This window comes from Pygocentrus nattereri, chromosome 7 (genome assembly GCF_015220715.1).
Source record: "Pygocentrus nattereri isolate fPygNat1 chromosome 7, fPygNat1.pri, whole genome shotgun sequence".
Lineage (NCBI taxonomy): Eukaryota > Metazoa > Chordata > Actinopteri > Characiformes > Serrasalmidae > Pygocentrus > Pygocentrus nattereri.
This window is the reverse complement of record NC_051217.1, coordinates 9,274,927-9,297,640: the sequence shown is the minus strand read 5'-3', so window position 1 is coordinate 9,297,640 and position 22,714 is coordinate 9,274,927. Positions and strand designations below refer to the sequence as shown.

General features: G+C 38.7%; 1 protein-coding gene across 5 annotated transcripts in view; it reads right to left on the bottom strand.

Moving 5' to 3' along the window:
* LOC108443125 (voltage-dependent calcium channel subunit alpha-2/delta-1) overlaps positions 1-22,714 on the bottom strand; it is a 130,448-nt gene that overhangs the window by 5,754 nt on the left and 101,980 nt on the right. For 3 of the 5 annotated variants that reach the window (XM_017723853.2, XM_017724021.2, XM_037540063.1), the window contains 16 exons: positions 20,150-20,158; positions 19,400-19,460; positions 18,672-18,769; positions 16,310-16,391; positions 15,657-15,719; positions 13,266-13,369; positions 12,509-12,595; positions 11,022-11,089; positions 10,809-10,847; positions 10,615-10,686; positions 7,873-8,025; positions 7,693-7,745; positions 7,538-7,593; positions 5,683-5,809; positions 2,255-2,367; positions 238-320 (listed from right to left, as the gene is read on the bottom strand). In XM_017723853.2, the coding sequence (XP_017579342.1) occupies positions 238-320; positions 2,255-2,367; positions 5,683-5,809; positions 7,538-7,593; positions 7,693-7,745; positions 7,873-8,025; positions 10,615-10,686; positions 10,809-10,847; positions 11,022-11,089; positions 12,509-12,595; positions 13,266-13,369; positions 15,657-15,719; positions 16,310-16,391; positions 18,672-18,769; positions 19,400-19,460; positions 20,150-20,158 (1,268 nt within the window). The remainder of the gene's footprint in view (positions 1-237; positions 321-2,254; positions 2,368-5,682; positions 5,810-7,537; positions 7,594-7,692; positions 7,746-7,872; positions 8,026-10,614; positions 10,687-10,808; positions 10,848-11,021; positions 11,090-12,508; positions 12,596-13,265; positions 13,370-15,656; positions 15,720-16,309; positions 16,392-18,671; positions 18,770-19,399; positions 19,461-20,149; positions 20,159-22,714) is intronic. The other 2 variants (XM_017723937.2, XM_017724105.2) reach the window with 1 other exon arrangement.

Below are 22,714 nucleotides of genomic sequence, written 5' to 3'. Positions count from 1 at the left end.
ACTGTTATGGGCTGTTATGTGATCCACTATGCTGTTTCATGAGCCTGGCATGAAGCTATATCTTTTTTAACAATATCAAACCCTTAGTACCACTCAAGCCCCCCTCTGGGGTCCATCTGTGCATGTGCCTGAATGTGTTACTGAAAAACGAATCAGTCCAAAGACAAAGCAAACAAAAATAACTCATGCCCTCTTTTTCCACTGTCTTGTGACTGTTGTTGTGTGTGTTTAACTTACATCAGCGTTGTTGTCGAAACAGACATCTGGGCCTTTCCTGTAGCGTGGATTGTGGGCCAGCATGCATGGGTCTGGTCCAGTAGCTGATTGAAAACCATTAAGGCAAAACATTCTTCAAAAAAACTGTATGCACATCAACATACTGTTATTTTCTACTTCTGATCTGTGTAACTATGAAAGTACAGTATAGATAAACTCGTCTGTAATACAATGTTCTAATCTTACAGTCCTGCTCCAGTTCTCCTTGTTCAAGGAATGAAGAGCTTTGCAAATAACTCATAACCTAAATCAGTTGTAGTGAATCAGCAACTCTAAACTGTGCGGTTCAATGTGCAGCATGAAGCCAACATAGGGCAGAAAGCAATACTCTAACCAAATACTTTGGAAGCTGCAATAATTTTGTGAAGATAAGCACAGGAGATAATAAACAGCAAGGTTTTGTCTAGTGGATGATTTGTTCTGCTCCTTTGCTCCTGGTGATCATCCTGAAGAGTTTAATTGCACCCTTAAATCACATCCACCTCATTCTCACATTCAGGTGCTTTTGAGGGCTTTATTACAATATTACAACAATTAACATCTGGTCAAAATTAGGGACTGGCCTCAACAAAGAACGGTTTTCCCCATATATGTTAGAGTAAGATCACCAGTATAGAGTGTATTCAAAAACAGCTCTCTGTAGATGATTTGTAATTGCTGACCTTGCATTTAACCTTCATTCAACTACTATCTGTTAAATTCACCTTTACTTCCCCAAGTCCTAAATCTAGCTGTAATCCTAACCCTAACCATATCTTTATCTCAAACCCTAATCTCAACACTAATCCTGGTTCTAAACCTAACCCAGGTCCAAATCCTAACTCTAAACCTGTTAAGAATCAAGTTTCACTAGATAGTTTGTTAAAGGACCAGTCCACCTGTTTTTCAAATTGCCTGCATCATGGATATTTTAAATGTAAGCAAAGCCATTCGGAGTGGTTTGATGATAATTGCTCCATTCTAGAGAAAGTGACTGAGTCAAAATTGTTCACAGTGGCAGTGATAGGACATCTGGAGTGGTTCACAAAAAGTTAATTCATAGAAATGGTTATGAATGCCCTGCCTGACGCTTGAGACATTGTTCAATGATAGTTTTAAGAAAGTTGTGGCCTGAAATGTAATTTTAAAAGCCACTCATGGTGGAGAGGTACAGAGTCTGTAAGTTTCTCTAAAATGCAGCATTTCACATCAAACTACTCTGAATTACTTTGTTTCTCAACAACAGAATTATGCAGAAATTTGAAGAAACTGGTTTAATTCCCCATTTGTAGATACTAAAGTGGAGCTGAAAACAGATCTTTAGTCCGTCTAAATGTCAATAGATGTCTTGTCTTGGTTGCTGGCAAATTAACTTAATTGTAAAAATGTTTTAAACGATTGCCTGCTTCCATACCTTTGCCCTGTAGTGTGCATTTCATAAAGAATGTGCTACTGAACTCTGCAGTACTCAAGTGTGGAAAAGTACTTTGTACTTACAGTACTTAAGATTTGTACTTTTTGAAATAGAATACTTGTACTTTTACTCAATTACATTTCCTAGAGCAAAAACTTACATTTTACTTCATACATTTTCATTTACACATTCAAAGTACTTTTTCTCTAGCAAATTTGTCTTTGTGGGAGGACTACTACCACTGATTAGTCACAACACCACTCCACCCCCTAAAAACAAAACCTACAAACTTTTATATGTAATTTCCCTAAAACTTTCTTCAAAGTTTTATATACCTCATTATGTTTAAATGTTGATACATTTTGACTTTTACCCAAGCACATTGATGACTGCATACTTTCAATTTTAAGTAAGATTTTGACAAATTATTCATACTTGAATAATTTCACTTGAGTTCAGCTTCTCTGCACTTTTTCCTCTCTTGGCAGTACTCAACAATAAACTGTACTGTACAACAGACAGACTGATGAGTCCTTTACAGCCTCAGTGTTTACACAAAGTTCTACAGATTTTAAAGAAGGATACAGGGCTGCTCAGCCTGCCTCAGAGGTTTGGTGTCGCAGGAGAGGCAGGTGCTCTTAGCATCAGTGATCAGAAACACCAGGTTAGTGCTGGGGAGCTTCTCTGCACGATACATTCTGGAAAACCACGACACACAGAAACACAAAAGCACACGGTCATCAGGCAGAGAAGAGAGAAAATCCAGAGAAACAACACTATCCCACTGTCACGGTCCAGATGCCAGCAGCCTTAAGCGTGCAAATGTTATAAGCTTGTGCAAATCTCATCATTTAGCTGCTGATTGGTGAATATATACAAAGCTTTTGTCAGGGTAATTCTTTGCTAAACAAGCCATTACTGGCTGTGTTATGAGCTCTCTTCATGCTAACATACTGGACATGTGCTAAAGTCTTTAGCGGAGGTAATCTTAGATCAGCGTGTTCTGTTGGAAAGCAGTGCTGGTTTGCGGCTTGTTACACGCTGTCAGCGCTGAAAGGCTTTCTGGGCAGGCACCAGCGTTTCTTTTACAACATCCTTCTCTGTTTTCTCTCAGCTATCCCTCTTTGGAACTGTGAGTCATGGCTTTGTAGTGCCGTGTGTGTGGAGAAACTAACTCTATGTCTGAGTGTGTGCGTGAAAGTGCACCATTACATCTCACCTGCTCTCTCAGTAATCACTGACTGTTTACTGCAGCTGAACACGCTCAGCGGAGCACAACGAACCTCTGATCTCAGTAGCCATTGGGTGACGCAAATATACACACATGCCCTGCTTTGTTTTTATACATTGTAAGGACATGTGGTCGTACATATGCCCCATGTTTATTATATATATACTGTTGTTGTCAGGACAAAACCCTGGATCTCTATTTTGCTCATCTCTCAGCTTTTGACATAATTTGAAATAAAAATAGAAATGCTGGGAAAAACATGGAATAAATAATTTCTCTATTAGTTTCCATTAAAAGTTAAAGTCTTGTTTTCCTTCTCTGGTAAAGTTACCTTCCTGTTCCAACACTGACTACACATGTGTACACATACCCACCCACACACACATATATGTGTGTGTGAGTGTGTATACATACACCCACACAGTCATATGCAAATTTTGGGTACCCCTGGCCAAATTACACATTCTTTACAGAGACTTTAATGGACATTTCTTTACTTGTTGAATTGAACCAGTGGTCCAGATTTCCAGCTTAGAAAATGTGAGTGTGGGTGCATGTGTTGAATTTAACACATTGGAAAAACAAAACATAAAATGTGGCTTGTGCAAAAGTTATGACACATTTTATCTTTTATTTTCACTTTGCTCCACATCAGAGAAGCACGTCTGCACCGCTGTAAAGTGTCTCAGAGTGTTGAAACTATACTCCTTATCTGGGTTTTTCAACACATCTGAGGCTAATTTACCCCCACAGACAGCTCAATCTATGGACAATTTTCAATGAACCCATTTCGTTCAAAACAACATGCTGCATGCCCGAGGATGAGCAAACACACTGAGAAACTGTACAGTTGCTTTGCTAACTTGTGTCGCACTGTGCACTGAAACTAAAACCAGCTGGTGACATATGTGGTAGGAAATTCAGTGTTTCTGTTTTACAAAGACAAAAAAAAATAAATAAATTCAACATAACATTTATACCTGGCAATTCAGTTTAACAGAGTCAAGTCAGCAAAGTCAGCAACATTTAGTATTACAGATGATGACTTTCTTGCCTCTGTTTTGCTAGCCTACATGTCTCCACCCATGTTGGAGAAGTGGCTGCAATTGCGTGTTTAAAAATGGGCTACAACTGCGCAGTGCATGCATGGCAAGGAATATGCCAAGGCAGAATGTTTAAAGTGCCGACTGCCACAGCATCAGTAGCTCTTCTCTGTGCAAGCACACCCCAATTCACTTCCAGCTTCAGTTGTTTGTTCATCATTTTTTCAGAGGTTGGCATCATGTGTTTTTTTGAGTACAAGTACGAGTTGACGAATGCTGTATTGGGTCGATACTCAATACCAGTGTTGGTACTGATGTATCCCTGTGGCATACTGTGGTTTTCTGACCGTTGTCGTGAAAATGTGCAAAAACAAACACACAAAAACACTGATCTGGCATACAAACACCTGCAACACACATAAAGCACGAGCTGATCAGAGAAAAGAAAGGAACGCTACATATCCTGCCATCTAAATGAGGGTGCTCCACGCTCAGAAGCACACTCGTGCCTGTCTGGCCACTGAAGAATGCTTTATTCACGAGAGCAGGAGAGGCTGAGAGAGGGGGGGGTGTGCTTCAGCTGCGCTTAGATAACCTGATCAACTGCATATGAAAGACCACCATTGCATATAAGAGGCTGAGTTTGTTCTGCTCTATTTTTAGTGAAGTTCAACTGAAACACAAAGTACCCCAAGGTACACAGTGTTTGGGAAATGACTAACATACTTTACATATGGACTGTCAACCTGCAAGAACTCTGCTTACAATTACTTTTAACCCCTTACACTCTAGGCTTATTACACAGTTATTAACCTCCTTTAACCTCCATGGACCTGTTGGTTTGTCTAGACTTCTGTGACTCACTCTTGTAACTTAATAGTCACTTAATTATTCTGTCATTCGCACTGTTTTCTATATAGTTACTGACTAATAAACCTCAGGATGTGGATGTCAGTTAAGTTTAAGTGGTTAAGACTTACTATACTATATATTATTCAGTAACTACTATAAACCTAACATGCAAATGACGTAGTTACGAGAGTGAAGAATTAACCACAGGATCTCTTACAGGCCCTAGGGGTTTAAGGGGTTTAAAAACACCTCTCCAGTGTTTGATTTGAAATTCAGATTTTTAGGACTATTCCACCTTTTTCTTTGCAGGATTCCTCTACATCTCTGAGCGGTGCATTCCTCAGGCCTAAACGGGGGGCACTGATGTGTGTGTGATGGTGAGATTGAATTACACACTCTGAAAGAGCGGCCCGTGGACCTGCGATCGCACAAATGGATTTCTCTTTATGGCTCTCGTTAAACTTTACATGTCTAAAGTAGTTAACATAGAAGAAAAACTATCGTCCGCAGAGTCACACGTGGGGCTCGTAAAGGCCGCTGCTCGCGCCGAGCTGAACCCTCCAGACGCCTCTCACTTTACCAGAGCTCCGTTACAGCGGCCCATGGCAGGATTTACGGCTGGCGGGATGTCGGACACATCAATGGAACGGGGGCTCGGGTGGAGAGAGAGGAAAAGAGGGAGGCTCAGTGAGCTGAGCAAGGAGAAAGAAAGAGGAAAGAAGAGCAGGACAACCGCCCTGATCCAAAAGACTCCGCTGAGAGAAGGCTTACTGGGATGAGCAATTATCCAGGAAAGGTGGAGGGGGGTTAATGACATCATCTTACAACACACATACAAAAAGGACATAGATGCAATCACCACGCATACACTTACACTGAGCCCTCACCTTGAACAGTTTCCACAGTCCAGCACACCTTGAAATGACCTGTTATCATTCTCAAAGAAATACTGAGTCTGCTCTGTTATGCAGCTCTCTTTGGAATATGCATCTGAGAGGTCCTCCTCTGAGTAGGCTGGAAAACAAACAGACATGTACTCATAAACTTAGCTGTCAGTTTATTATGTATCCTACCAGCCCTCTATCCATCAATGAAGGACAATTATGGACCACCATGACCTAATATTATTTGGGTGGTTGAACTTTCTTAGAGCAGTGGCATGTCAGTATGTGATGTGCTGGTACACATGGATCAAACATAGTAGCTCTGCCAGGTTCTTTACACACCTCACTGTCACCGCTGGGTTTAGAAGATCCACCCACCAAAGCTATCCAGCTTTTAGTGGTTAGAACCACTGATGAAAAGCTAGATACACAAACTGCGCATGGAAGAAGGGCTATAGCCTCTACCTGTGCACCTATTAAGTATAGCAACAGTGAATAGTACTGTGCAAAAAGCATGCGTGATTTATTTAATTTGCCCATTAAGGACAATTTATTCATCATGTTTTAGTGTCCAAAAAAAAACATATCTAACAAAAAACTACACAGAAGCCACAATAGTTAAATATAAGTTTTTTTGTGTATTTAGTGTGTCCACCCTTTGCACTTTTTCCACCTCTGAAGTCCAGTCTTAGAAGTTGGTTGCATTTTCTGCTTTTCATTATCCGACTAATCCCAAACACATTCAGTGATGTTGAGATATGGGGTGGTCAGTCCATTGTTCTAAGAGTAAAATCAGCTTCTTTGTTTGATTTGCAAATTTGCTTATTTTCTTTTCTCATCAAAGGCGTTTTGACAGCTATACATCATTTCAGGCTCAGAGCATTGAGTTTTCTTCTCACAGCGGAAGCAAACATCTAATCTAATTCAGATTTTTCAGATCTGAAGCAAGAGTGGAGCTTGATTTTCTCCAAAGATCAAAGTCTCACAAAGACACAAGCTTTAAGTACTGGTTATCAGATGGTGACAGTTTTTGTGGTATAGTTGTCATTTTCTTGCAGTTTTGAACTGAACTTGTTTTTCCATTTATTTTCCTTTACTTTTGCCCTTTTTCATGCAAGTGGACTATCCTGAATAAATGAACTAATTGTACTTAGTGATTGTTTTGACTGGAAATTAAATAAATGAAGGGTGGTCTTTGCAGAGTCTTTGCAAAGACGTCTACAGAGTACTCTAGGTATATCTATAAAAGTGGCCAGTAAGTGTACAGCATTTATAAACCCCAGCAATGTTGCTGTAACTGATACACTCATAACAACACCATACACCCTACCATCTCTCCACCATCGCACTACCATGTTGGAATCACTGCTGTGCGAAGTTTGATTTACAACCCAAATTCCAATGAAGTTGGGACGTTGTGTAAAACATAAATAAGTTGCAGGCATCAAATTCAAAATGAGCGAATATTTGCAAAAAACAATAAAGTTTATCTGTTTGAACATTAAATATCTTGTCTTTGTAGTGTATTCAATTGAATATAGGTTGAAAAGGATTTGCAAATCATCATATTCTGTTTTTATTTATGTTTTACACAACGTCCCAACTTCATTGGAATTGGGGTTGTACCACCCAAATAACATGTGTTCAGTGGTGGTCTTATGATGATCCCTTTCCATTAATGCACTGTGCATATCAACAGACAGATAACAGTTAGCAACTCACAAAGTGTTCCTACTTGGTAGATGTAATAAATAGGTGATGTACTATCCTCACACTGCAGTGTGTTTGTATACATTGTCGTGGGTGTTTGTATACAGAAAGAGAAGGAGGTACTGAATGAGTCTGCTGTAAAACGTACCTGCCTCTAGAAAACTTGGGTAAGTGAGAGTGAGGAGGAAGTGCTGTAGCACTGACCTGAAGAAAAGAGAAAAAATACAGTGCATTCACCACAAGCTGCGTTTATCTGTTGAATGAGATTAGATAACACTGAGCCAACCACACAGGCCCTCTTACCAGGCAGCAGTGGAGGCCCACCAGCCAAGACTCAGCATATCCGCTATGGTAGGCTGGAACAGAGCACATATAAACAAGCACTCAGAAATAAAACTCTGATGGATTTGTGCATGCAATTGTACAAGTGCATAAATACTGCAAGACGTAGACACATTAACATGCGCACACACTGTTTCTTACCACGTAGACGGATCGGGGCCCAGCAGCAGCCTTGCTTTCCCTCTCAGGGTCACACACTGACTGATAGTCGTAGGTTTTATTAAAGGAGTAGAGCGATGTGTTCACCAGACTGATCATCAGTATAGGGTCCACCTCACCGAAAAACTGTCCTATCTGAACAGGACGTCCACACACAAACACACAGCTTCTTATGTTTCACATAAACCACACAGTCTTTTGTCACAGATGTATGGAGACCAATTCACTTTTGTTCACATATACATGCTGCCATTTCCTTTACAGACAGTACTGTGCAAAAGTCAGAGACCACACTTTCTGTATTTCATTTTCAGTAAAATATCCAAAAGTACCAGGCATTCATTCTTCAGTGACAGGAACTAAGCAGAAAACATATATTTGCCAGAAACGTCCACAGAAATATCAACAATTAAATATAATATTAAAATTCTTCAGATCTGAAGAAACTGGAGCTTGATCATAGCTTATATCTCTCAAAGATAAAAGCTTTAAGTACTGTTTACAGTGCATAAAATAATATATTTGCAAGTAATAATCTTAAATCTAGTCAACATATCTAATATTCCTCATTCTGAGGCCACTGTAAGAATATTACAAGTTCATTCAGCTTATCTACTGTATAATGATTTACATTTTTTGAGTTGAATTACATAAACTGTGAAATGATCTCCCTAGATTGCAGATAGTTTGGCTTGTTTTTAGAAATACGCTTGAAATAAGCAAAATTATCTGATAACATTGTGACATAAATGTCTGGAAATAAGTGAACTAATTTTATAATATTCTTACAACAATGTGATATATTGACTAGATCTAAAATGTTTTTTTTTAGTTTTTACTAAGTTTGTTTTTACTGTTTAGTGGTCTGCCAGGTCTTGCATGGTTGTTAGGAGTCCCATGTCTTTAATTTATGTCTTTAAATGATGTTTTGAAATCCAGTTTTGGAAACATGTTTTCTTATTGATATCTAATCTAATCAGAGATATGTCCTGAAAATCGACTACCTTGTACTTAATAGCTGTGTTGACAGGAAACTAAATAAATGATATACAGTACCCGATTTTTGAACAATACTGCATATGCCTTATTTGAACTTTTTTTGCTTGACTTATTCTTTCTTAATTTATTAAGAATAACATTTATTAAGAATAACATTAATGTACAGATCTTGTAGAGCACCCTTGGATCTGAGATAATCACTATTCAGCATTGAGGAGCCCTTCATAATAGTTACCTTCAGTATGCAAGAAACATACAGACCTGGCCGCATTAATAAAACATGATGATCCAATTCATTTTGAGTTTTGAAACGGCATAAAAATTTATGTGCAAAAGCAGGCAGCTGAGAGCAATGAGCATGACGCACTGCAGTCAAACTGCAGAGACACACACACTGCAGTAATTTATGCGATCTCATCTACATTCCAATCTTGCTTATCTTCTTCATTGCCACGGAAGGCCATGTGTGTGTTTGACAGAGAGAGAGCATTATTACTGTATTATTAAACTATAAAATGTGAACGACTGAGCTTGTGTAACTGTAATTTTTCCCCAAAGTTGTTGCCAAATATCTGTGTGTGTCCAGGGCTTAAAATGAAAGTTAGGCAAATAATCACATTTATAATATTTCCTTTTACCCAAATGTTTTCTTCTTCAGGTTTGCAGTGGCGCTATGAGGCTACAACAGCTTGCAAGCAGTGCACACTTATAACCACCAGTTGAACTCAAGTGATGTCAAGCTGCCAGTAATTAAAGATCTAATGTACTATTATCTATACAGTTATATCCAAAAACGGACAAAAGAACAGACACAAGTCAGGCTTCAAAATGCCTCTACCTCTAAAAATGTAGCTATGCAATGTTCTTTTGTCTGTTTTCACAGATAACAGCATGTCATACACTGACTAAAACCATATTTGGGAGCAAATCTATTTACCAGCTCAATGTGATTATTTAATCCAGACCTGCATTGTGATTTTTAGCCCAATTTTAACCTTGATTTTAAGTGATTCGCCCTGACTGGAAGCAACATGATTGAGAGACATAGGTAAAAATGAGCTCTGAAGTAATCTGAGGCGTTCAGATATTTTTTTAAACATGTTTGATTTTCATGACTCAAAACATTCATGAGTCCTGTAGTGCCAGATAATCACATAAATGAATAGGTCATTAGGTTTATAACTTAATGAGAGATCTAGAAGAGACATAAAGGTGAAGTGACATGCATGCCACACGTTAAACGAACCACGGAGGAGCTACTTCCTGAACACTGCACTCTTCCTCAACCACATATTCATCCCCAGTTTTGCAGTTTTGTTAAGTGTTTGTGTGCATAAAATCACAAATAGATCTAATATTATGTAGCCTTGTTTGCATCATATTAGCAGTGATATTTGTGGTTTTGAGTGTGTTTTCACAACTTAAATATATTATAAGCTTATCTATAAGTATAACTTACTTCTTAGCTACATTGCTCAGGAAAAGAGGAAAACTGAATATGTTTGACCATGTCTTGTTGATCAATTACACTGAATTTAAGGGGAAAATTGTATAAATTTGAACTTGTCCTGGCAGATCTGCTGTGTTTGGGGTTAGGGGGAAAACAGTGCACACTGTTTTTTGGCCAAACCAACCCCTTCAATTCTGCCATCATTTTCTATCATCAACATCCCTATGTCCTGTCTTGCCTGTGAAGAGTACTGGTGAGAGTGCTGGACATCTGACCTGTGTGATATACTCGTCCTGATTGGACATGAGCAGGAAGCCCCCGTCATCCAGTATCACACAGTCCACGTGCTGATCAAAACACAGACGACATGTCAAAGGAGATGGTCAGAAACGATCTGAACTAACCAGAAAAGTGCTAGAACTCCAGTGCTCTGCTTGCTAGAGCATGCACTGAGCATACTGGCCAGTACCTTATCATTCCTGAGGCAGCCGCAGATCTCATCCTTGCACTGCAGGGAGGAAATCGTGAGAGATGAAAACTGAGAATTCACCAAACGGGCTTTGCATCATTTATTAGAGTGAGTCAAGCCTTCTCTGCTTCCAGACTGCAATATCAGTCTGCCTACAGAGCCTGTAACTAAATGGCTTCCACATGTTCAGATAAGGGGAACCGTTTCTCTTACGTTTATCTTCATGGTGGCGTTCATGAAGCTGTTCATCCAGGCAGACACATTGAGTTTGACTCCCACCACTGCAAAAGAACACGTTAAACATCACATGGACTGGCTGCAGTATCAGTGCACCACTCGTATATGTACATGAGAACTGACATTAATGTTCAGAATGTTCAAAATGTGTTAGGAGAAACACTGATGCTCTGATGCCTGTCTGTCCATGCAGGGTATTGCCTGGGACTTGAGTATAAGCAGTAGGTTGTGTCAGTGGTGTAGCCTGAATTTTGTTTTAGTGGAGTTACAGGTTAGGGAAGCAGCTAGGAAGGATTATATCCCAGAGAAATAGCTACAGTGGGGTTGCCCATCATCAAAATTGTGTATCTTCCATTCAACCCATTTTGAAATCAAAAGTTTGAAATCAAAATACAGATTGTTTAATACAAAACATGCATTTAAATCATAAATTATCAGTTTCTTTCATTTTCCATTTCAAGTTTTAATAATGTGAGGGACAAAATATAAAAAAGCCTTGTTCTAAACTTGTTTCATCTACATACATAGATCACCAGCAGGGTTAGATACGAGGACTTGAACAAAGAAAGATGTAGGAAAAATGACTCTAACCAAATAATAAAAGGTGTAAAAATGGCAACACAGTCTGAACTATTTTTTTGAACGGTCCAATTTCAGCAAAAAAGGTACTAAAGTGTCACTGGGGCAGCACCCCTCTTGTCACTGGTGTGGTACCCTCAAGGATACAGCTCAGTACCTTAAGTCAGACAACATAATTACACCATAATCTATTGAAATTCTATTTTATAAGTTGGATTGACTCCACACACACCCCGTCTCGTCTCCAGGCTCTTTATTTTATTGTTCTCTTTTAAAACATTCGGTTATGGAAAGGTAAAAATATGTATTTTTCACCTGGAAAAAACTTATTTAAGGTACACGATTGGACCTTTAAACCACTGTTGTGCCTTTGAGGGCACATTTACATTGTTTGTACCTTGATGAATGAAAAATGCACCTGCACACAACCTTTATTTCTAACAGTGTAGGATATAAAAAGGTACAAATATGTACTTTTCCACTGGACAAACTTATTTAAGGTGCACAGTCGGACTTTAAGACCACTGTTGTACCTTTAAGGGGACCTTTACATTGTTTGTAACTTAATGAACGAAAAATTTTCCTGCACAGCACCCTTATTTCTAACAGTGAAATTAAAAAAAAAGTAAAATTATCAGTTGTTATTGGTATTAACTACAACAAAGTGTTAAGTATCAGTTACTCTTATCAGGTCAAAATTTCCATTACAGTGAACCTCTACTTCTCCATAAAGGAAAACAAGAAAAATTGATTTACAAACTTTTACTACCACATTCAGGCTTGTTAAGTCCTTATCAGTGCTGTAATACATGGCCACACACATTATATAAAGTTGAACTGAATTAAACATGAACTGATCATCAGTAATTCCATTACATGCTCACCAGCCGGTTTGAGTTTAACTCCTTTGAAGTCCAGTTCCACGGCTTTACTGACCAGAATACCAGACTCATAGCTGGACTCTCTGCTCTCTGTTTAAGGGAGGGAAAAAAAAGCACAAACACACACACACCCTGAGTATATAATGGTGTACAGTCTGCAGGTCCAGAGCTAGAAGCCATTATTTGGCTGATCAGCAAAGTGATTGCAGATTAGAACCTACACTGCCAAAGGTGCACATAACCTTCACAAAGGATTTGTGTTAGGGTTTCAGTGTCTGCTTTACAAATCAGCATAAAATCTCTGAAAACGAGGCTTAACGCATCCTTGCACTCTTGTTTCTAGGCTTGCTCTTTTGAGCCATGTGTTGCACTGCGTCTAAATGTCTGTGATTGCTCCAGACCACACATGCAAGCAGGTGAGGAATACTCATTCGATGGAACTCCCTTAGCAATATAGGCTCTCTTGGAAAGAGATGAGTGTGTGTATATGTGTGTGTGTGTGTGTGTGTGTGTGTGTGTGTGCGCGCACATGCAAGGATCAAATAGAAGAACAGCTGTGCTCTTACAACAGCATGCCAAAGAGATGGAAAACCTACCCGAGGAGTGGTCAAATGTAGTACACACACACACACACACACACACACACACACACACACACACACACACACACACACACACACACACACACACACACACACACACACACACACTTACACTTATGCACACTGCAGTAAACCTAAGATGTGTGTGGGGGGCTTACTGTTGACATAGGGGGCAGTAAAGATGTATATGTCATTGTCTAAACTCCTCTTGTAAAAGCTGGAATCAAAGGTTTCAGCATTTTCACTCCACTCCTCTCCAGAACTGTGAGACAGACAGACAGACAGACAGACAGACAGACAGACAGATAGATAGATTAATAGATAGATAGACAGATAGATAGATAGATAATGGAGGAAAGGTGAAGAAGAAGGGGAAGGGAGAGAGAGAGAGAGGTAGAGAGAGAGAGAGAGAGAGGTAGAGAGAGAGAGAGAGAGAGAGAGCGGGAGAGAGAGCACATGCCATGGTAATTAAAGATCTAAACTTAGAATGAATTCATTAAATTACCATCCATCACAGACATCAGAGATTATTTATAAAGCATTAAAAAAATCACACAGAAATCATTTTAGGCTGTTACAATCAAGATATAACAGCTAGATTATTAACTCAAAACAACCTAATTTCAGTGGAATGTTGCACCCAAAACAATGTATCCGGACTACGCCGCAATGATTAATTACAGTCTGACAGACTATTCTCAGCAGAGACGTGTTTATCACTCCTTTTGTCTCAGAGCAGCTAATAATGACAGCTAAAATGACTCAAAACCCTGCAAGAGCTGTGCTGAAACTTGTAAACCACAGGATCAGCTTTATGAACTCAGACACTGTTATATAGTGCAGTTAATGAGAGTGAGAGAGAGTGAAAGAGAGAGAGAGAGAGAGAGAGAGAGAGAGAGAGAGAGAGAGAGAGAGAGAGTGAGCCTGTGGCAATTCAGCACATGGAGCATAGCTCTCATCAGTGATCCTGTACCAGAAATTCTTTCTGTCTAATTCTCTAAATACACTCTCTGTCCACTTTATTAGGCACACTAAATACACTAAAGTTTATTGTTCTACACTTGTTCATTTTATCAGGTCTGTTTACCATACAACTGCTTTTTGTAGTTATACAATTATAGGCTGTAGACTATAGAATAGTTACAACTATAGGTCAGCAGTGACAGAGTAATCTGTGCCTTTCACCACATTCATCAACATTTAAAAATTCCACTCACAACACACACACACACACACACACACACACACACACACCACCAGCACCACCACCAAGTCAGTGTCACTGTAGAGCCGAATGGACGACCACCCAAATAATACCTGCTCAGTACTGACCACTGATGGATGGGGTAATGGGGAGCTAACAAATTACACAGAGAAGCAGATGAGAAAATGAGTGTAGATATGGTAATGTGTGAGTTTTATGCATCTGAGCATAAAACTATGTATTTGGGCAGGTAGGGTGTTTACTACTATTAGAATAAATTCAAATAACATTAATACAATATGCTATTTTTTATGTATAGCACTGTGCATAAACACTGCACAACTTTCATTTAATTACTAATCAAAACAGACACAAAGTACAAGTTCAATTTTCAGCGTAAGAAAAAAGGGAGAGAACATATCTACTAAAAATTTGCACAGAAGCCTCTACAACATATATTATATACTATATGCTTATTATTAAATGTAATAAAAACTTCATTAACTTCAGTAACAGCTTCTTGACAGTTGCACATCATTTCAGACCCATAGTGCTAAAGTCGTCTTCTGACAGTTGAAGGATGGAAAGAAACACCTGAGGGATTTTTCAGATCTGAGTAACTTGTTTATGTGATGGTGACAGTTTTGGTGGTCTAACAGGTCTCACACGGTAGTCTGGATCTCATTTTCTCTATATTTTCAATCATCTTTTAAACTTCAGATTTGGAAACTTGCTTGGACTTCCCCCTTCCTTATGCAAGTGGATTATCTTAAATACAATTATTATAAGGTTCTAGAAGGTAAGAAATAGTGAATAACTTGTTCTTTGTGTCTTTATGTTCACTGTGTTAATTTAAAGACATCACCTTGTGCCAGCCGACTGCTATTGTAGTTATCAATCAATGCATGGTTTACCTAATCAATACTTCACTGAATTAAATCAGGTGTGCTGGTGCTGGTGGTGGAACTTTGTTCTTCTAACCGGGTCACAAAATCTCAACTACTTGTTGGAAGATATGTTTTTACTGCAATCATGACTGTTTGCATTTATTCTGATGGCATATAGTCTTTAAATGCTTATTATAGATTAACTGTTTGAAACAGTTTGCTTAGGTGCCTAACACGTTTGCACAGTACTGCACATGGTAAGTGTATTTAATAAAATGGTTAGCGTATATGTACCCCATATATAGATTAATAATACATCATATTAACACAAAAAAACATAAAAAATAGCTCTCCTAAAAACACACCCTGAAAGAGCACACTCAACTAAACTGAACAGCAAATCAAACATGGTGAGCAACATAGCCAAAACAAACAAACATCCAAATGATCTTTCTCACCTTTTCGGGTAAACCCGTGTGATGCCACCATCAGTAGCCACAAACCTGGCTAACACTCCTTCTCTAGAACACAAAAAACAACCTTCATTTTTTTCCCAAAATAAATGAGTCACAATTTTAGGAAGCTCACCCACACAAGATGTTTGGGAGTCTGTTCTGACATTAAGGCCAGTCATCAACTGACTGGTCATCAACTGACTTAGAATTAAATGAATGTGTTGAGTGTGTCAGTGAGTGGGCTTGTGGGGAAATAAATGCTGTGTCCAGTGACGCAAAAGCTTCATTCCTCACAATGACAATGGCTTTTTTACTGCTTCAGAAAAAAATCTGTATTTCCAGCATATTGTACAGATTAACATATTTCTCTCCACACAGATGGATGTACTCTTTGATGCTAGTACTTAATAGTGATGGACAAAATAGTTTAGAGCTTTAGAAGAAGAGACGGCTTTCTAATCTGTAGGAGAACGATATTAAATAGGGCTTTATGCTCTGTATGCAGTGTTTGATGTATTGCCTGCTCAATTTCTCTTGTAGGATTTTGTTAATCAAAAAACATTTCCAAATTCAAGCACTGACACACTTAAGCTCTTTGGTGCCACACCTATAACGTGACTGACACGGCGAATGTGGCTGCAGCCTGATTAACTTACATGGGCTGCTCCCTCCAGAGTTTGACCAGTTCGGCTGTAAGCCCAGCATCCAGCAACAGCCTGTTGACTAGAGTCACGTTACCTGGCAAAGACATGGATGGGAATGGTTCAAATTGTTTGTGGTGCTCAGATTTACTGGCACTTACTGGCTACAAGACAGATTTGTTTTGCTCTGATTTAAACCTAGAGGCAAATACTGAACCTATGTCATGGACATGTGTGCATTACTGTTCCACAGGTTAAATCATTTGACTTTTATTATATAATATACAATAATAACTTACACAGGGTGGAGTTAAAGGTTGCAAACATTTTGGCAAAAGGTGTTTTAGATGTTTTATTCAGTATTCCAATAATCTAGTGAACCAGAAGTGAATAAAATGAATAAATATACTATGTTTATCTAACTTTAATGTCATCTTGAGATTTGAAACTTCTGAAATATGATGAAATTTGAATATTAATTTTATTACACAACTTTTTCACTCAGTATGGAAGCATGCACTGTTTAGCATTTAGGACACATCTTACTAGGTTTATACAAATTATTTGAAACCCCTGAAACAGCAACAGGACTAACATGGCATAATGATGTTATACAGTTACCTCCAATCAAATTGGTTTTACATCATTGTAAACACTGATTCCAAACTTTGGTAGTGCATGTCTCTGTATTTGTGCATGAGACACCAGATCCCCAGTAGTATGAATCTTTTATGGGTTAGTAGTGACTCACTGACCATCCCAGACCACACTAATCAATTACTGAGCCAGATTTCAATTGGTCTACTCAGGGGTCACCTTTATAGAAAGTGAGTAAGACACACAATGACACTGCATGAGTGGGAAAGCACCTGAGTCAGCAGCTAAAAGAGAGAGGACTCTCATCTCAGCATGAGATCATGCATCGATTTATTTACTTTAGGTCCATATGAGGCCCTCTAAAGGGCTCAATGTATCAGAGCTTTGATCATGATTTCACAGAGTGCTTGTATAAAGCGTGATGTCATTTAAGCATCAAGCTTTGAAGGATGATTAAATTTGGGTTTCGATGAGTATTTCTTAGGATCAACACTGGTTATTTACGTCTATAGGACTGGACTGGTGTGATATCTACTTCATATTTATTAGGGTTGTATATATATAATTTGCTGATCATTATCATGATGTTGGCCTCTGTGATACAATCACAGATAGAGTCACTTGCATCCTTGGAAGACACATCCTACACTAAGATTTGACTAAGTTCTCTTTGAACACTGTTTTTTGACTAAGTTCTCTTTGAACACTGATTTACAGGCTCAGGAAAGCGGTCTGAAGCATAACCGACATTAGAAAATGCTTTTCTGCATGTTGTGTGCAATTACACATTTCTACCAGAGAGGTCCAAATCCTCAAAGCCCTAAATCTTAAATAGAAAGGATAAAGATTTAAAGGATAAAACCTGAATATGCAAAAGGAGAAAATGTGCATTACATGATACTATTAAGCAATTAATATCTTTCCATGCTCTGTGTATAAAATACTCAGCTGACCTTGATTTTGCATGAAGATAGTATGAGTAAAAGATCTTAAGAAAAACAGAAAAGCAGCTGTTTCTCGGGGGACAGAATGTTTATAATGTTCACAACTACATGGAGAAGGATATTATGGAAACGCTGCAGTGCATAAACTCTTCATTTCAAAGACAAATGCACTTAAAAACATTGGCACTGGTCAGAAAAAGGATATGGTGAGTCATCCTTCACCATTTTCTTTACAAGTGCATGTAACACTTAAAGAACAGTAGAGGCCTGAATGCTTGGCACCTTGAGCAAAGGGGTCTGGTGGGTCTGTTAAGCTGTGCAGGCACTTTGCTGACATGGTTTGGACTCACAACGAATCAATGCAAATTTAATATACAGTATCTACTTTGTCCTGTAACATAACATTTCTATTCTGATGGCAGTCCTCTTTTCCATGATGACAGTGACCTCATCTAATGGGCATGAAGGGTCACTGAATGGTTTGATGACTATGAAAATTATGTCATTCCTTTCTCATGGTCCTCACAATCATCAGGCCTCAACCCAACTGAAAACCTAAGGGAGATCTTGGACACATTAGATAGCGCTCTCCACCACAATTACCAAATCAGCAACTGAGGGAATACCTTTTGGAATAATAAAATTATAGCTCAAAAGTCTTGTAGAATCTATCCCAAAGGGCACTGAAGCTGTTCTGGTGGCTTGTCATAGCCACACACTTTGTTTAGAGACTTTATATTGGTTTTGTCCCCCATATTTTTTCCTTGAATTTGATTTATATTTGCCATTTTCAGGAGTTCTGTAGGTTTATGGTGGTTGCTAAAGAATGCACTTACACATGGGGTCGCTGGGTGTTCTCTTGTCAATGTACTCGTTGAAATCTATGAGGAACTGGGTGTTGTTCATAGAGAATTTCAGGTCCTGGCAAAATTCCCTACAAAAGACATTACAGTATAAAGAAGAGCAAGAGAAAAAGGATGTTATGCTATATGTGGTCTGTTAATCGTTACTGCAATACTGATGTAATATTGATGTTGCAGAAGGCTGTAATATGCAAATGAGCCACTAACCATAAAATTGTTTATTGTGTGCAGTGAGTATCCTGTGCAATCACAGATGCTACTTAATGAGGGTAGTCTTAATTATGTCACATCAATGGTTCACAATAGTCTTTTTCATATATTGCAAACGTCTCAGTCACAATATGCGGCGGAATAATTGCAATATGATATTCTGTCTTTATCATGCCGTCCTGGTTTGGATCTTTCCTGGCTCTACGAACCGTGAGATTTATATTCTTTGATGTTACATTAAGGCTGGTGTCCATATATTCAGTAATTTATTCAATGTATCGGGTGCATTTCTCTCTTGCTGACACTGTCAGATCTACTGTTAAAGGAAGGAGGGGCGGAGGGGGAGGGGGAGGGGAAGGGGGGGTTCTAAAGGTGTGAATTTACAAGCCTTCAAAGACCAATATGGTCTGGATACTACTCACATAAACCTGTCACTGCTAAAAGTCTGCGGGAGGTCTGTGGTTTTCCCCACGCCTGAGTGTGTGACCTACCTGGGCGCAATAAAGGTGTAGCCAAACTCCTCAAATTTCTCCACTTGCATAGTCTCAGAGACTGCAGAGAAAGGAACAGTGGGTTCACAACGTCAAATGTCACCGCCGTAAAACTCAACACCAACAACCTCACATAAATGCAGAGCAATGTCCAAAATAAACAAATAAATTGTTCATAAAATAGCCACAGTGAGTTGTGAAAGAACATTTGGAACATAAAGTAATGCACTTAATATACTTAGTATAGATGATAATCATGCAAACCAAAAAATTGTGTTACCATCACACATACAGTCATAAGCGAAAGTATGAACACTCCCAGCCAAATGACATGTTTTGTTGATTTTCGAATGAAATATGTCAACATCCTCTATGGGGAACTTAAATATAGATTTCTTCTGTGTTTGTATGCTGAGCTTAACACACTGGTGAAAACAAAGTATAATATGCACCAGAAATGTTGCAAAGGCTATATTTTATGTTCAGATTTTCCCCAACATGTTAAATTCAGCAAATAAACATAGCTGGGCATTTAAATGTGCAGAAGTGTGTTTACTGTCAAGAATATGTACTTATTTTCACTCAGAAAACCAAAAAAACATGTAATTTGACCTAGCTGAAGTAAGTTTACACTGTAAAGTCATTTACACAGTAAATGACTGAAGCATGCAAATGTAACCGAACATAAAAAAGTAAAAAGAAACATAAATGGACAGAAACAGACAGAGGAAAGCCGTGTGCTGTACTTGCCCTTTTGCCCTGTAGTGAAAATCCCATAGATTAGAAAAGAGAAAGAAAGACAGAGTTACCATCCACACATAGACTGCCAGCACTGAGAATTCGATATTCTCAACACGTCATTTCAAATAAAACGTGCAGGGGCAGATGACACACGATTTCTGATGGAGCCCCGGACTGGCTTGGAAACAAAGGCAGCGTAAAGTTTCTGCTGGGGGCAGACGAGCAAAGACAACCATGTGTAATCACTCCTTTCAACACATACAGCAACAAAGAAAGAGAAAGAGAATACAGAGATCCAACAAAACACAAACATGCAAAAAAAACGTAGCTTCATCTTGCACTTTGTCCAATTCTGACTGTGTCCTATGTGGATCTTCTGTACGAGTGACTGAGGTTCAGGACATTCATGCATAAAGAATTACTGTGGTTTTGATACACTGAAATCATTAGAAGTAACCACCCACATCATTAGAATGTACAAGTGATTAAAAAACAAGCTTTACTGCAGCAGCTGAATGGTTCACTCTTCACTTATTTAATTTCCCATCAAAACAGCCATAAAGAACAAGTTCATTTTTTTACACAGAATTACGCAGAATCCTCAACAACTAAATATAATATTGTATTTTGGTCTGGACTCTGGGGTGGCCAGTCCATTGTTCTGAGAACGCAAGCATCTTCTTTGATTGGCAAGTTTTTCTTTTCTCCTTTTTTCTTTTAGTTTGTTTTTTTTGTCTATTTATGATTCTCAGTAACAGCTTCTTGACCGCTAAACCCAGTATCGAGGTGTCTTTCGGGTGTCTGGAGGATGGACAGGTGGACAAGAATGACAGAAACAACTTGGAGTTTTTCACATCTGAAGCAGGAGAGGAGCTTGAGTTTCTCTCCAAGAAGAATGTTTCCAATTATCTTCCTTTGACTCTCTTCGCCAATATGCAAGTGAATTATTGTATCTACTGTCTTCAGAGTTATGGATATTAATAACTTGCACTTAACAGATCTTTTGACTGGAAAAGAAATAAAGCATGCTCTGTGACTTCTGCATAGGTCTGTAGTTGTTCAACAAACATTGTTCAACATCAGTCTGTTCACTGCTATGAGGCCAATGGAGCTAAAAAGTAATGAATGCTTATAACCCTCCATTCAGCAGCATGAAAAGTGCATGGCTAAATCCTCACACACTTGTCGCAAACTGCACTGAGTTGTTAAGTATTTTCAAACAGACTTGCTTATGTGGTTTCTAACACTGCATCATCTGTAAAAATGGACCAAAGTAAACTGCATGTCTGAAGTACTAGCAGCCACCTTGTAGCCTGCATTTTGTTTACACTTTCTCGTTTTTGTTTAGACAACAGCATGTCTTAGACTCTCAGAAACCACAAAAGGTTTAGAGAAATGTGTGAATTTCATTAAACTATTGCTGTAACTCTACTCTGTCATCACTATGCTGCTTGGAGGCTCTGCTTAAGGTCTCCTATGATCAGACAACATGTAATGACAAGACAACGCACTCGCTGCCTGATATTAAAGGCTTTATTGATGTAGTTAGGCATGCTTGTTAGACTATGCTGAACCGGCATGTGTATTCTGAAGTGTGTGAGACGTTCAGAAATTACAGTAGTATTAGGGGTGCATCTGCTGACCTGGCTTTTTGTGTAATTATTTCCATGCCTCATTTTTAGTGTCTCACTGACTGCATGCAACCACAAACGTTTACTGGCATTTAGGGCTGCATGATATGGACAAAGTAAAGTATTGCCATTGTACTGCTACATGCTGTAATAGTGCCATGCCCTGTAATATATTAGAAGCACAATAATGAATGCTTTATGTGACATAGTTAAAGACTGGCCTTTGCTAAATGCTCGGATTCATCAAACGTCTCACAAAAACTCATCTGAAACATCTCAGGCTGGTTAAGATGCTCATAACACAATAAAAAAAAGAATCATGTTTGTTAGAGGATCATTTGCATATTTCAGCTTTTAGTAATGCAGTATTATTGTGATACAGATCAACATTTGGTTGCCAACCCAAACATTAAGAAGAGCCATTTTATCATTTCAACAAAAATCAAACCACCTTGGGAGCCACAACGTTTTATGCCCATTTTACCACCTTGGCAGTAAATATGTCTCAGTATGTGCTAAAGTACTAGTATGTACTAGTAAAAAATATAATAAGCGAAATGCATATACTTTGCTCAGCTTTAAGCTTTTGTTCAGCTATAGCTGCTTTTCTCGCATCTCTGGCAGGAAACTTTTGTAAAATGTCTCTCAACATTCTGAATTCTCTTTCATCAGCTTCTTGCTTGAATTTTTCCCGTTCCACCTTAAATGGCACCTGAGGCACCAGAATTTAAGGTTAGCTGCTGTACCACTTAAGGTAAACTGGGAAACTTTGAACAAGAAGCTGGGGAAAGAGAAGCTGACTACAGCTTCGTAGCTTTTTACCTTTTTTTTTTTTTTTACAGTTTGTCGTTCCACATTAAACATGTCAGGAAACCAGCTGAGTGCTTATAAATGCAAATAAGTCTATTCTTCTCCAAATTATTGATGTTCATCTTTAATTGCT